This window comes from Arachis duranensis, chromosome 4 (assembly GCF_000817695.3).
Source record: "Arachis duranensis cultivar V14167 chromosome 4, aradu.V14167.gnm2.J7QH, whole genome shotgun sequence".
Taxonomy (NCBI): Eukaryota; Viridiplantae; Streptophyta; class Magnoliopsida; order Fabales; family Fabaceae; genus Arachis; species Arachis duranensis.
Genome location: NC_029775.3, coordinates 106,879,206 through 106,894,383, shown reverse-complemented (window position 1 = coordinate 106,894,383; position 15,178 = coordinate 106,879,206). Strand labels below are relative to the sequence as shown.

Sequence of the window (15,178 nt, the reverse complement as noted above, 5' to 3'; positions counted from 1 at the left end):
GTCAATATTATTGAATTTATTGACAGATTTATTAAAAAAAATTGCCGATAGCTTATTTATTATTAAATTTAATGACAAGATAAATCTGACAATATAAATTCTATCAGTAAATTTTTTTGTTTATCGTTAATTACTGACAAATTTAACGGCTAATATAAATTTTTAATTAAAAATAATATATAATTTTAAATATTTAAAATTAATGATTTTTAAACTAACAAAAGCGCTAGCCGTTAACCTTTCTACTTGGCATCTAGATAAGGGATTATACAATCACTTTTTTAAAACCATACTCTCAAAACTTTAGAGTTTTGATAGAAAATTATTTATTTATTTTTATATAATATTCTTTGGTGAGAAAGAGAGAATATACGAAAAGTAGAGATAACTACCGTAAAAATTTATGTATGTTATTGTATATTGTATCTTGTATCTTGTATTTTACATTTATACATAATTTACTCAAAAAATTAATTTTAAAATTAAAATATGAAATTGACTATCATCAGCTGAAATAAAATAGTTCAAATGATGGATTGTTTTGAACTTTTTTTTATAATATATGTAAAATTTTTTACAATATCATCATTAAATATATATGTATGTATGAGTAGTTGAAATAATTTTGATTTTTGTTTTTGGTTAATTGTATATTTTGATTTTATTTGTATAAATTTAGTATATTCTTGTTTTTTTGGATATAGGCCAATTCTTTCCAATTGTGTTGAGAAAATTGTTATAGTATGCCAATGTTTATGCAACGTATTATTTTTTTAGAAATTACTATAACTATTTGCAGTTTTTTTGTACCAAAAGTAATTTTTATCCAGCACGTAAATCCACGTAAACGACTATGGGTGTGTTTGGATTTGCGTTGGAAAAGAGAGAAGCGCGTTTGAGCTTCTTGAACGCTTTATCTTTGTGTTTGGCAACATTTTTATTCTCTAAACGCAGAAGTGATTTCTATGTTAAACCCAGGTTTACTAGAAGCTATAAATTCTAGCTTTTCCGTTTAGCTTTTTAAGTTGGATTAAAAATTATATTGTATATACCAATTATGTCCTTCATTATTTATATGTTTGTTTTTTTATAATATTTTTTCTAATACTCTCTTATGCATATTATTGTTTTTTATAAAATTTCTGTTTTTTTTATTTATATGAGTTTTTTTATTGTTATTGTTATTTCTTTTTTACATGGAATATTTTTTTACTTTGTATTATGATTCTATTAATCCTATTAGAGTACTAAAGAATATTGAAAATACTAAAAAATATTAAAATTTATTTAAATATTTAAAATAAAATTATAAAATAACATAAAATAATTATTTAAATTCATGTCATTTTCTGTAATTTTTCACCTAAAAGTGATTTTGAATAATGTAATCCAAACAATATTTAGTTTATTATAATCCATTTTGAATAAAAATTGCCAAACATAAACCATGTTAACACTAACTCACTTTTGATCAAAATCAATTTTACAAAATCAATTTTATACAAACCTCAGTTTGCAAACTGTAATCCAAACACACACTATATTCTGTGAGGAATTACGTTCAATTTTAAAATCACATCATCTTGTAATAGCTTCTATAAATATAAAAAAATTATAAAATTATCTATAATATTAAAAAGTTGGAATACGATAAATTTAGTTTCTAATCATTCTATATACCTAACTTGCCCTCAAATAAACATGAGAGTATAGTGGAACTTTTGTCTTTATCGGTTCATATAGAGAAGGACGTAAAAAATATTAGTACAGTACTTACTTCTGTTTATGCGTTAAAAGAAAATCCCAAAGCATGTTCAAATACTTACCCAATCCCAACGGCCTCACTATATGCCTTCCCTGAAATCAATCTCCACCATTCGATCACCACAACTGCTCGAGATTTAATCTATGTTGCTCGGAGAAACATCATTTTCCTTCTGACCTTCTCCATTTGTCTGACACATATAGAAAAAAACTATACATTTTTTTATTATTTTAATTAAAAGATTTATTTGATTAAAAAATGTATTCAATCAACAATCATTTACTATCCTAAAAATCATATCATATAAATTTAATTAATTTATTTAGTAATCCTACTAATGGCAACACTAATTATTTCAAAACATTCAATCAGACCTTTTAGAGTGCCATTTAAATAGTAAATATATAGAATAATGAATTATTTTTAACCTTAATATTTTTTAAATTTTAGACAAATAAATTATTTTTATAACCAAATTTAACTATTTTTTATTCTTTTTTTTTGTTGCATATTTCTCTTTTTTTTTTCTTTAACTAATATCTGATAATCAATGTCTAAGTTTTAGATCAACTTAATTTAACTTAATTACTAAAATAATTTGGTCATATAATTTTTTATAAAAACACAAAACTAAAATTTTTAATATATTTATTATATATGTATTATAATAAAAAAATTTAAGCATTTTTACTAACCATAGCCATGCCGAAATCCTAATTAAATATTTGGAGGCGGACATAAGAAAAGAAAGAAAACAATAATAATAGCATTTACAGAGAGAATCTTTGAGACAGCGAGACTGACACCCATAGATATCTTCCCCACCACCTAGAGAGAGAGAAGAAGGAACAATGGTTAAAACTTCAAAGCTCCGTTTTTGAAATTGAAATTGCATCGTTTTATTCATTTATATAATGCCCTTCTTCATGTGTGTCGTTTTGTATTTGTAGTTTTTTAAAAGAAGAAATTGTTACAACTTCCTTCAGCTGTTTTCTTTTCCTATTTTTGGTTCTGGAGACAAACTTGATCACTTATCAACCTTTGACTTTAGGTTCCACTGTTGAAGAATCTTCTCATTTTTTAAAATTATTATTATTATTAAAGGAGATTTTTTAGTAGTGTTTCGTTTCTGCTTCAGAAATTCCAAAGGACCCCAAAACAAAAGAAGGTTTCTTGTGGGGTGGTTTGTGTCTGATTCTGAAGAAACTTCTTCTGGGTTATTGTGCTTGATCCTTTTGAGAGTAAAAAGTCAGCATTTTTGTGATTCAAAAAAAGGGGTGAAGGCAAGTGTGTCTTAGCTTGTTCTTCATTATTGCTGATTCTATAAGCATTACTGAAGAGTGCTTTGTTGATGTTGTTGATGATGATGATGTATTTGTTTTGAAGAGTTCTCAAAGCAAAGTTTTATTTAGTGGTTGTTGGTGTGGAGCTACCTTCATTTGAGGAATTTCTACTTTACAATAACACAACAAGTGTATGTGTATCTCTTTCACTGACAGAGAGAGAGAGAGAGAGTTACAAGTTTGAAGATTAAGCCACAGTGATCTTAGTTGCTTTCTCAGTTTACTCATTCTTAAAGGTTTGTTACTCCTATTTTTCTCCCTTTTTTTTCTTTTTCATTTTAACATTTGATTTGATCTTCTTTTCTGTTTTGTCATGAAAAATAGGGTCTCTATTCTCTAGTTTACTTTTTTATTTTTATTTTATTTATTTTATGCTTAGCAGAAACAGTGTAGAACAAGTGTTTGTTTCTGAACACAATCTGATAGGCCTCAATAGGGTAAAATTCTTTCAACATTTAACAAGTCAAACTCATCTGAATTTATCTTTATTATCAACTATTAATTACAACCATCATTTTTATATTAATTACTACTTTAGAATGCTCTTCTTATTTTTCTCTCTATGATTAGAGGTACTTGTGTACACAAACTGTAGATAGAGACTTATGTCTTCCCTTCAAAGGAAAGCCTCTCCCTTTCACATACCAATAACCTCATTTTCATTTATGAGTAAGATTGAAAAAATGAAAAAAACAAAAAAGAAAAAAAGGCTAAGAGTTCTACTTTCCTCAAAGACTCTCTTGGAAGAATCCTTGACCGTTAGATATAGTTCCCTAAAGTTCTCTCTCTAGATTTAACTTTTCACAATTTCTGAATCTAATAGCTACCAACCATGAATGAAAAAGTAAAGTTTGGAGATTTTGCTCACTTAATTGACCAATATGCCCTTTATACATGATACCATATTACACTTGCACCAAGTGCTAGATTGGGGTTACTTTTGTAATTTTGTCTAGTATGTCCACCGACGCCTTCTTTCATTAGACGGCTGTATTTTTTCTCATTATTTTATATTTTGACAGATTAAATTATTAATTAAATAAAAAAAATGGGGGAAGTAATTTATAGTTTATAAGAGTAAAATGAATTTGTGATTATAATGGAGTTTCCATAAGAATGTGATATCTTGATAAAGTAAGAGAAAAGACTAGTGGGGCATGGTTTAGGTACACGAATTTTTATTTTTTTTTCTATTGGTTTTGGTTCATGCTTTAAAGTAAACAAGTTTTGTGTGATGATGATCATGCAAGATTCTCGAAGCTTATTGTTTTGTTCTCTTCCGCCTTAGATTTTTCTACTGATTTATATTTCTATCATTGCAACTACTCTACAACCTTATATTATAATGTTTCTATGCCATTCTTTTTCTTTTCCCTCTGTCTTCACACAACTTAGTTTATCTTTCTGTTATTATTCCATTTTGTAGTGGCAACTTAATCATATTCGTATTGATATTGATCTGAAGAATTCTGCTCCTACCAAATCATGGTGGAAGGTGGTGGAGGTGAGGTTTCGGTTTCGGATTCGGTTGATGAACTTTCGACAGAAGAATGGTTGTTGAATGCAGAGAAGCTTGTTCCTGAGGCAATTGATAAGGCTAAAGAGGTTAAAGTGTTCCTGGGAAGATGGAAGATGATTGTTTCGAAACTCGAACAGATCCCTTCGCGGCTGTCGGATTTGTCGAGCCACCCGTGTTTCGGGAAGAATGCGCTTTGCAAGGAGCAGTTACAGGCAGTTACAAGGACTCTGAAGGAATCAATTGAATTGGCTGAGATTTGTTTGAAGGACAAGTTTGAAGGTAAGTTGAAGATGCAGAGTGACCTTGATTCGTTAGCCGCCAAATTGGATTTGAATTTGAGGGATTGCGGCCTCCTTGTCAAGACTGGAGTCCTTGGCGAGGTGGCCCGGCCAGAGGCGGATGCTGCCACGCATGGCAACATCAAAGAATTGCTCGCTCGCCTCCAGATCGGGCATCTGGAGGCGAAGCATAGAGCATTGGATGGTCTTGTGGAAGCAATGAGGGAAGATGAGAAGAAAGTTTTGGCGGTTATGGGGAGAAGCAACATTGCTGCTTTGGTTCAGTTACTAACCGCCACTTCTCACAGGATAAGAGAGACGGCAGTTACAGTTATATGCTCGCTCGCGGAATCCGGTAGCTGTGAGAATTGGTTAGTTTCCGAAGGCGTTCTGCCGCCTCTTATAAGGCTGGTTGAGTCTGGTAGTTTTGTGGGAAAAGAGAAAGCTGTAATTTCTCTTCAGAGGCTGTCAATGTCGGCGGAAACAGCCCGCGCAATCGTCGGACACGGCGGCGTTAGGCCGTTGGTTGAGCTTTGTCAGACCGGGGATTCGGTGTCGCAATCCGCGGCTGCTTGTACACTGAAGAATATTTCGGCCGTTCCGGAGGTTAGACAAGCTTTGGCCGAAGAAGGCGTCGTTAAAACAATAATCAATTTGCTTAACTGTGGAATTCTGTTGGGATCCAAAGAGTACGCGGCCGAGTGCCTGCAGAATCTAACTGCAAGCAACGAGAATCTTCGTAGGAATATAATAACAGAAGGTGGCGTTATGAGTCTTCTAGCGTATCTTGATGGTCCTTTGCCTCAAGAATCTGCAGTTGGCGCGTTGAGGAACTTGGTAGGATCTGTCCCGGAGGACACACTCGTTTCGCTCGGCTTCCTTCCAAGATTGTCTCACGTGCTGAAATCCGGTTCCCCGGGAGCTCAGCAGGCGGCCGCAGCCGCAATCTGCCGAGTTTCCAGCACACCGGAGATGAAAAAGCTAGTGGGCGAAGCCGGATGCATACCCCATCTGGTAAAGATGCTGGAGGCGAAATCAAGCAGCGGTAGGGAGGTGGCGGCGCAGGCGATGGCGAGCCTAATTAGCGTGTCGCGGAATCAGAGAGAAGTGAAGAAGGATGATAAGAGTGTTCCAAACTTGGTTCAGTTGCTTGATCCAAGTCCACAGAACAGTGCAAAGAAATATGCAGTTTCATGCTTGGGATCACTTTCTTCATGCAAGAAATGCAGGAAGCTTATGATCTCTTATGGCGCAATTGGGTATCTGAAGAAACTCACTGAGATGGATATTCCAGGTGCTAAGAAACTTCTTGAGAGATTGGAGAAAGGCAATTTTAGAAGCTTGTTTAGCAAGAAATAGTGAAGGAAGAAATTTGTTAATATCATTATGCAGAATTTTTGTATTCTATGATTTTCTCCCTCATAATACTAAGAATCTACTTGTCTTGCAGTCATTTGAATTCTGAAGATCAGTTTTGTAATCTAATCTAATCTATGCAATGATTGTAATTTGTAATTGAGGCTCTTGAGGACTGCCTTGTAATGAGTAGCATCTAAATTATCATAATCTTTTGAAGTCACTCAGCATGTGCAAAATGTTCCGTACTAGGATGGCCCCATTTTTGTCACTATTGATTGAAATTTAGAACCCATGATAAACAAGAAGAATTACTCTCTCTTTATATTGAGTTTGTTCATACAATGAAAAAAAACTTATTCAACCTCACATATATATACTATAATTTTGTAGAAAAATTAAATTTTAATTTCCCAAATCTAAAGAAGAAAGTCAAGCTTGGAAGTTTAAATACTTTATCTCCCAATTAAGTTATTCTACTTTTTCTAGTTCTACTAAGAAAATTAAATTGAAATATTAAAAAGTGAACAAGTTTTTGAATATATTGAAGCAAATTTATCTCAAGCAAACAAGAATTTTAAGGCCAGCATGCCATAAATAACATTTTGCGTACTTCCACACTTGGTTAAGCGAATTAATTAGCTAACCACTATATCAACCCAACTTGAATACCCATAGTTATTAGTTTCGTCAATTCTTAATGCTTCTTTTCAATAAACAGTTTAACTAGGTATTCAAAACCTTCTCTAACCCAACAAGTATGCTACAATTCTCATCATGTACTATCAAGCTTGTATCAACTATGAATTTCATTCGTTGCTCATTTTGTGAGTTACAATGTAATTGTCATCTTAAACTAGTACTATTGTAATTGAATCAAAATAAGGTATTATTAACTTTTAAATTTACCAAAGATATTACCACTATTTTATAATTCTATTCCTTTACATTAAAGAGGTTTTCATCTCTTTATGGCCTTTTCATAAGGTCTGTATACTCACTAAAACTTTTTAGTATAATGAGAGCAAGCTTTCACTCGTAGGGGGTGTATATGGCCCGCCCCAGCCCGAAAATCTGCCCGATTTCAAATATTTTAGGAATTAATTTAGTGTGATTTTATTGGGTTTAGGATTGGGTAAGATTCTTAAAAATAGACCCGATCATTATTTTGGATTGGGTCTGGGTCATAGTTCGGGACTCGATTCGGTGGCCCGATCATCATACACAATTAATATTTTGTGTTATTAGTGATAAATGATGGCTATTCTTATATGGAATTTAAATATTGTAAACCTTAATATTTTGTGTTCTTAGTCATTATAAGATTATAAGTTAATATTTTATATTTAAAATGCATAAGACTTTAGACTAATGCATAATATTGTATTATTTGTATTGATTTAAATATTTGGTGTTATTAGATGATTATGGTTATGCTTTAATTTTAGAGAATAGTTGGTTCTTGTTATATTTTTTTAAGTGAATTTTACTATGTGAATTGCGAAATAATGGTTGGAGATTATGTGATTTTTACATACTAAAAATCCAGTTTTCATCCGATTTTTACCCGATTTTCATCCGATTCGAAAGTGCGTAAGTTTCATCGAATATAAAATCAGATTAAGATCTAAAAATTAGGTTCGGTCTATATTTCAAGTCGGCCCATATACACCCTACTCTCAGAAATTATTGTTGTGATTCTCAATAGAGGAAATTAAAATTCTTGTGTCATCTTTACAATTTGATATCTATAAATCAGCTAAGTATTTTTCATTGTAAACTATTGTGTCATCTATCTGAACATTACATGTGATAACATCTTCCATATTCAAACATCATATCAAATGAATTATTTTTCTGCAGATGATTGTTATTTAAATATGAATAAAGTATTTGTAATTTTTTTAATTTTGTTTCTAATATTTTTTATTTGTGTCAAAATTATTTTTAGATGTTAATTCTATAAAAAATGTTTTAAAAAATTAAATAAAATTAAATGTTAAAAATATTTAAAAAAATTACAAATGTTAAAAACAAAAAATATTTTTTTTCACTAAAATTGATTTAGTTGGCTATGAATTTGTTTTTCTTTTCTTTTCTTGGATAAAGTTCTACTAAATGTTAAGTTGTCCTTTTGTAAAGCTGTTTTTTTTGGATCCACGATTTTTTTTTTAATTTGATAAGTTAATAATTAATTTATTATCCAATTTAAAAATTAATATTTATTTAAACAAATTAATGAACTAATTATTAAATGGTTAGTTTTTGTGAAACCACCTTTATGACTTGGTTCGTGTTTTGGTGCTTTATTTAATGTATGGTAGGGTGTTGATATCTTCTTTAGTGCCATATTTATCAAATTCTTTCTATTAAAGTTTTCAGTTACAATAATATTATTATTGCCTTTGATAAAATTATTTTTAATATTTAAAATAATTTTAATAAACATAATATAATAAATAAAAAGCATAAATATAAAAATTTTCAATATGCAAAATTATATTAAATTTTTAACATTAAAAATATTTTTATAAATATTTTTAAAAACACTTTTAATTTTTCAAAAGTAAAAAATAAACACAAATTTTTTAAAAAATTCACCAAATACAAAACAAATTATAAGTACAAACACAAGTTTTACTAAATCACCTTTAAAATAATTCGAATTATTAAGTAATAATTTTACTACCAACTGATTTTATTACGATAAATGAATATTATCTATTTTATTGGTACAAGTTCAATCACTTTCTTTTATTTAAACGAATATACCCCCTTTTTTGGTGGAACATAAAGATTAGATCAAACTCATCATCACCATCTTGGAGAGTCTTGAAGTGCGTGTTACAACTTGCGACCCAAAACGACGCAGTTTCATCCTTATTTCAGAACACGCAAATCACAATTTTTGTTTGTTTGTTTTAGAAGAGGGAGAACCAAACACGCCCTTATCGCCAAAACACACCACCCTTTTATCCCCAAAGAGCTAAAAGAGCCTCTTCACACACTTCAACTATTATTCTGATTCTCATAATTATCCAGCAAGAATTCTCTTTCTTTTGGTACTCTCTCTCTCTCTCTATTGACTATCTTTTTCTTCTTTGTTACTTTTTTTCCCCCCCTTAATTTTTGTTTAAGAAAATAGAGTAGGATTCATCCTATGGGGTTTGCAGTTTGAGGTGCAAAAGGTGCAAGCTTTGGAGGTGGGCTTTGCAAAGTTTGATTCTTTTTTTGTTAATTTGTGAGCTAGTTTGACTTTAAATTGAGGTTATGAAATTGGGTAGTTGGAATTTTATGGATTGATTTTTGATTAATAATAATTTTGTTGTTATTGTTATCATTATTATTTGCTGGTAAAAGTGTAGAGAGGAGGTGAGAAATGGAAGATGTTGATGTTGCCATCTTGTTTCATCTTTCACCATGTGTTAATCATGGCATACCTACGTGATTTTGTGATTTGATTAATTTAATTTGGTTGCTAACTAGCTTGTAATCAATTTTTAACTTTTTTTTAAGTAGCCTTTTCTTTAGCATGAAAATGCATGTTTGGAAAAAATCTAAATCTAATCCTACTTACTAAAATCATAGCTTTTTTCTTATTTGAAATATTACACTGTGGGGAGATAGAATGAAGTGTTCGTTGTGCCCTTTAAGCTGTTTGTGCTTTGGGGAAGATGGCATATGAATATGATTAATCTTTGAGGGAGTTTTAATTGCCATGTTCTATCATCTCATTGACCTGAATATGCGCAACAATGCTGAAGCATGATTTTCTGATTCCCTTCGTCAAAACTTTGTTTTGACTTTTAACCTTTTCCTAACCAAATTATTGTCTCCTATGCTGTTATGTTGAATAAAGTTTTGCAAATTGGAGAGGATGTTAAATGTTTGTGGATCAAGTAGCCAAAAATCGGAACCTACTTCCACAATTTTTGCCCCTTTTTAACACCTTCGACCTGAGTGGTGTTGAGATAATAGTGTATGAAGCATATATTCCTCCCCGGAAACAGGCTAGAATTGGAAGCAAGAATAGAAACTCAATAGTGTTTTGTTTGTGTTTTATCATTCACATTCACACAAATGAAGTTTTACCATTGGAAATGAAGTTGTCCGAAGGATGATTTCTCTTACAAGAGGCAGAAATAAGATATCAATTGGATAGGTAGAAATGAAGTTGTCCGAAGGATGTGGTAGGATGTTATTCCTAAAAAGGTCATCGGCATAGTTGAAAATCCATAATATTTTGCACTTATTAATGATATGCTTAAATCACAGCCCTGCCTAGTTGATTAGTTAAGTGCTTGAAAACTTTATGTGTGGCACCTTGTCCTTTAATGAAGGTCCTCATACACATTGCTAAAGTAAGATTTTGTAGATCTAAATCTCTTCTTGCTTCCCCTTTAATATCATAAATGTTGAATTTGTAGGGGAGAAATAAAAGAGAAGCCGAGTAACAACAATGTGTGGCTGAATAGTTTAAGTTCTTAGTTTTAATTAGGTTGATCTTGAATGCTTGAGTACTTAGATATAGATAACAAGAACCATGTAAATACATGCAAAGTTTGAAGGAGAGATAATTAATGTTAGTTTTCCGAAGATTCTATATGGTTCCAATGCTACACACTTGGTGGCAACAATTTCCATGCCACGCATAATTTCTAACAGCATTATTGCTCTTGGCTTACCGTTCTCCTATCTCTGATCATGCAGCGGTCATAAACATAGAAGATGAGTACATTGGATGCAACTAGGGCGGAACTCGCTCTTCTAGTTTTGTACTTGAACAAGGCTGAAGCAAGGGACAAGATATGCAGAGCAATACAATATGGTTCCAAGTTTTTGAGTAATGGGGAACCTGGCACTGCCCAGAATGTAGACAAACAAACCAGCTTGGCTAGGAAGGTTTTCCGTCTCTTCAAGGTTGGGTTACTTTTTCGTTTGCCTTCTAAAACTAATGCTATTTCATGCACTCAATTCTCTCTTTTTTTGTTTTCTCTATTTATCAACTTTGGTTGATTTGTACATTATTTTGTTTGTTTATTTTCTCGGTGAAGGCATTTTTGTTGTATAGTATTATCTTGTTATAACAATCAAATGCTCGACATGGGAAAATATTGTGAATTGATGAATCCATGTAATTAGCATCACTCATACTTCCATTCTTCCATATGCAGTTTGTCAACGACCTGCACGGTCTGATAAGTCCAACACCTCAGGGTACTCCCTTACCCCTAATTCTGTTGGGAAAGGTATGACATTTCTAAGAAAATTTCCAAAATTTCCAACCTTCATTTACTTTACTAACATAGTTTTATGGTTGTCTCAGTCGAAGAATGCATTACTCTCCACTTTCTTGTTTCTTGATCAATTCGTGTGGCTCGGTAGATCCGGCATCTACCAGGTAAGAAAAATATTTTCTTTAGCATCCAGTTGTTTGTTTCTATAATTTTCAGTATATAAGAATATTTTTGTCTATCTACAGAATAAAGAACGAACTGAGCTAATCGGCCGGATATCTCTTTACTGTTGGCTTGGCTCCTCGGCGTGTACCACCCTAGTTGAGGTTTGTGGTTTACCTGCCTTCTTCATGGATTCTTATATGAGTTCATCAATTATGGCCGCATAATATTTACTCATTTAATCAGCTTGGGGAGCTTGGACGACTCTCTGGATCAATGAAGAAGTTGGAGAAACAACTCAAGGGCAGTAATAAATATGAAGTCTGTTCTTCGGCTTGTTTATAAGTTCTTTATTCTTTCCTTTTTTTACTCATTTGCCTTTGTTCTTGCTAACTTGGGACTATGATTGTTAACTTGTGTACAGAATGAGCAATACCGCGCCAAATTAAAGGCCTCGAATGAGAGGACTCTAGCACTCATCAAAGCAGGCATGGATATTGTGGTGGCTGTTGGACTGCTACAATTGGCACCCAAGAAAGTCACTCCTCGCGTTACCGGCGCATTTGGATTTGTTACATCTCTAATCTCTTGCTATCAGGTGCATGCCAGCATAGTTGTAACACTTCCTCTTTGATTTCTGTTTTCATAATTTCGTGAAGAAATCAGTGACAATACAACAAATTCCTGGATTCTATTTTTCACTTCTTCCTTCAAAATAGTCTGAAAACATAAACCAGACTGGTTCTGAATTTGTTGGAAACTTTTATTCCTTTCTTCCTTCAAACAGATGTGTTGACAAATTTGGATAGGAAATGAGATCAATTTACAAGAGAAACTCATGTAGAAATTTGTTTGTTTCCACCTATCATCATTGAACAATCATGGTTCTTTTTCCTTTTACTGACAAGGCCTTGTGGTTTGTGCAATGCAGCTGCTTCCGGCCGCCGCGGCGAAGTCAAAATCATCATGAATGTGGAAGAACAGACTAGAGGAGGGCTGTCATCACCATGCTTCGTTGTTGTTAAATAATAATAATATGTGAAATTATTAGAAAATGATGGTGGTTGGTGTGAGCATGGACCAACTTGTTGACCTGTTAAGGTCTTTAGATATGTCACCATAATTATAGTGCCTATATTGTTATCAATTGTCACGGTTCTATTTTGCTTAATAAATAGTAGAAAAAAAATCCCTGTTTGGAATTCTTCCCACAATTGTTTCGTTAACGTAGTCTTTCGAAGATATTCATTAATGCTAATAAGTTAATTTCTACATTAATTTTTTTTATCATAAGAAATTACGGCTATCACACTGATATATATATAGTTTCCGCGTGAAAAAGATATATGCTGATTTCTACGATAAGTTAATAATAAAATCACAAAAAAATAAAGGGAGTTTTGCTTGATGGATTCCTCTTTATAATGGACAAGTAATATCTTTTTAAGTTTTAAAAATAAAGAAGATTTACATTTTTGAATGCTAGAATTCTCTTTTTTTTTTTTCTTTAAAAAGTTGTAAAATAAACTTGTCTAATTAATCAGCTATATTTTTTTTCTACGTCACTTCTAAAAGAGTGGTAATATTAGGGTAAAGTTTGAATTCAATTCTAACTTTATTCACGAATTGAAATTGTTACTAAAAAATTATTATATCTTACTTGTAAATTGAGAACAAATTAACCCTAATCCTATTTATGATTAATCTATGGATATGTAATATTATTATATAACCTAATAAGCATATAAATTAATAATTTAATACAAACAACACAATCGTACTATAAATCACATAATCATCAAATGTTTAATTCTACATAAAAGTATTTTCTTAAATTAATAACACAAATACAAATAAAATGTAATATAATATTGTATTTATATATCACAAATAAAATTGGGTTTTATATAAATAAAAAGGTTATATTATTAATTGATAATATTGCCTCAAATGGTAAAAATTGTTTGGACTAAATGAGAGGTCCTTAATTCAATATCTACCTATAATATATTCATAACATCATATATAAAGGGTATGGATTGATTGAGTAAAGTTGAAACTCAACCAGGGGCGCAGGTACATATAAGTAAAGGATAGAAGAAAATGGGGGCAATGGCCCCCCAAAATTTTAGTTTTTATTTAAAAATAAAAAAAATTAGTCTAGTCCCTCCCTTTCTTTCCTCCCCCTCCCCCCTCTCTTTTTGTTCTATCTTTTCCAACCTCCCTTTTAATTTCTACAAAAAAAACCCAGTCCAATAGCCTATTTCCTATCCTTTTTTTATTTCTCAATCCCTATCCCTTTTTTTATTTCCCAACGTCAGTTTCCCATCCCCTTTTTTTATTTTCCAATTTCCAGCATACAACCAGTCTCTCCCTCTCCCTCTTCTCGCTTTGGCTTTCCAAAATTGTAGGTAACAATTTTTTTATTTTTTTTTCTTTATCTCTTTAATCTTCTTATCTTTTACAGTTTTACCTCTTTGACTCTTATTTTTTTATTTTTTTGCAGATTAAAAAAAAGATAATAGTTTAACAAGTGATTTTTCACTCTTCTTTCTCAAAAAAGGTTCTATTTTTATTCTTTTTTATATATTTAGTTATTTACTTAATTAGTTAATTTATTATTATTTATTAATTAAGTTTATATTATTTATAAAGATTTAGACTGTAATTTACACTTTTTGCTAAATATATTTTTAATTATAGGAACTTATTTGGCCATTTGAATTATGAGTAAGTTCAAAACTATTGATACATTTTTTAAAAGAAAAGATCAAGAGAATGAAGATGCTTCTACTATTACTACTCCAATACTTGAGGGGCTATCAAATTTCATTACTTCAAGTTCTTCATTGAATAGCTCAAAGCCTCCACGACTTCTTCCAAATCAATTGGATGTTTTTCGTTTGGAAAGAGATCCTGGAATGCGACCAATGATTTGGAAGTTTCCTCCAAATAAAAGAGATGAAATTCGTCGGGCTTATATTAAAATTGGGCCAAATCAACCAATTCTTGATAATTATCCATTTTCTGGTGATAAAAGTCATCGTCGCTTTCAAGCTTCATGGTTTAAATTGTTCCCATCTTGGTTAGAATATTCTATAGAAGATGATGCTATATATTATTTTTCGTGCTTTCTTTTTGCTAAGAAACCTTCAATCAATACGAGTTCAAATGCTTTTATTGAGAATGGTTTCAGGAATTGGAAGAAAGTAAATAGTGGAAAAGAATGTGCTCTTTTGAATCACATTGGCAAAGGTTCTAACTCATTCCATCATAAGACGCTGAAATCATGTGATGATTTGATGAAACAATCACAACATATTGACAGACTTCTTCATAAGCAAACATCAGAAGAGATTGAAAAGAATCGAATTTGACTAGGAGCATCTATAGATTGCATTAGATGGTTGACATTTCAAGGTTATGCATTCAGAGGACATGATGAAAGCCAAAGTTCAAGCAACAGAGGTAACTTTTTGGAAATGTTGAAATTTTTGGGATCTTACAATGAAAGAGCG

At 31.5% G+C, this 15,178-nt stretch overlaps 2 protein-coding genes across 3 annotated transcripts; both read left to right on the top strand.

Annotated features, from left to right (window-relative positions):
* Positions 1 to 2,550: 2,550 nt before the first annotated feature.
* LOC107485606 (protein ARABIDILLO 2) lies at positions 2,551 to 6,299 on the top strand. Its single transcript, XM_016106143.3, has 2 exons — positions 2,551 to 3,344; positions 4,535 to 6,299. Exon 2 carries the CDS (start codon positions 4,594 to 4,596, stop codon positions 6,262 to 6,264), a length of 1,671 nt encoding a protein of 556 aa, XP_015961629.1. The 5' UTR covers positions 2,551 to 3,344; positions 4,535 to 4,593; the 3' UTR covers positions 6,265 to 6,299.
* A 2,826-nt stretch (positions 6,300 to 9,125) lies between these two features.
* Positions 9,126 to 12,874, top strand: LOC107485605 (peroxisomal membrane protein 11D). 2 transcript variants are annotated; one of them, XM_016106140.3, is made up of 8 exons: positions 9,126 to 9,323; positions 10,972 to 11,181; positions 11,436 to 11,510; positions 11,588 to 11,662; positions 11,744 to 11,824; positions 11,907 to 11,981; positions 12,085 to 12,258; positions 12,592 to 12,874. In XM_016106140.3, exons 2-8 carry the CDS (start codon positions 10,990 to 10,992, stop codon positions 12,628 to 12,630), a joined length of 711 nt encoding a protein of 236 aa, XP_015961626.1. In that variant the 5' UTR covers positions 9,126 to 9,323; positions 10,972 to 10,989; the 3' UTR covers positions 12,631 to 12,874. The 2 variants fall into 2 exon arrangements, with proteins under 2 accessions (XP_015961626.1, XP_052116808.1); XM_052260848.1 differs by having other exon boundaries at positions 9,314 to 9,464.
* The last annotated feature ends 2,304 nt before the right edge of the window (positions 12,875 to 15,178 follow it).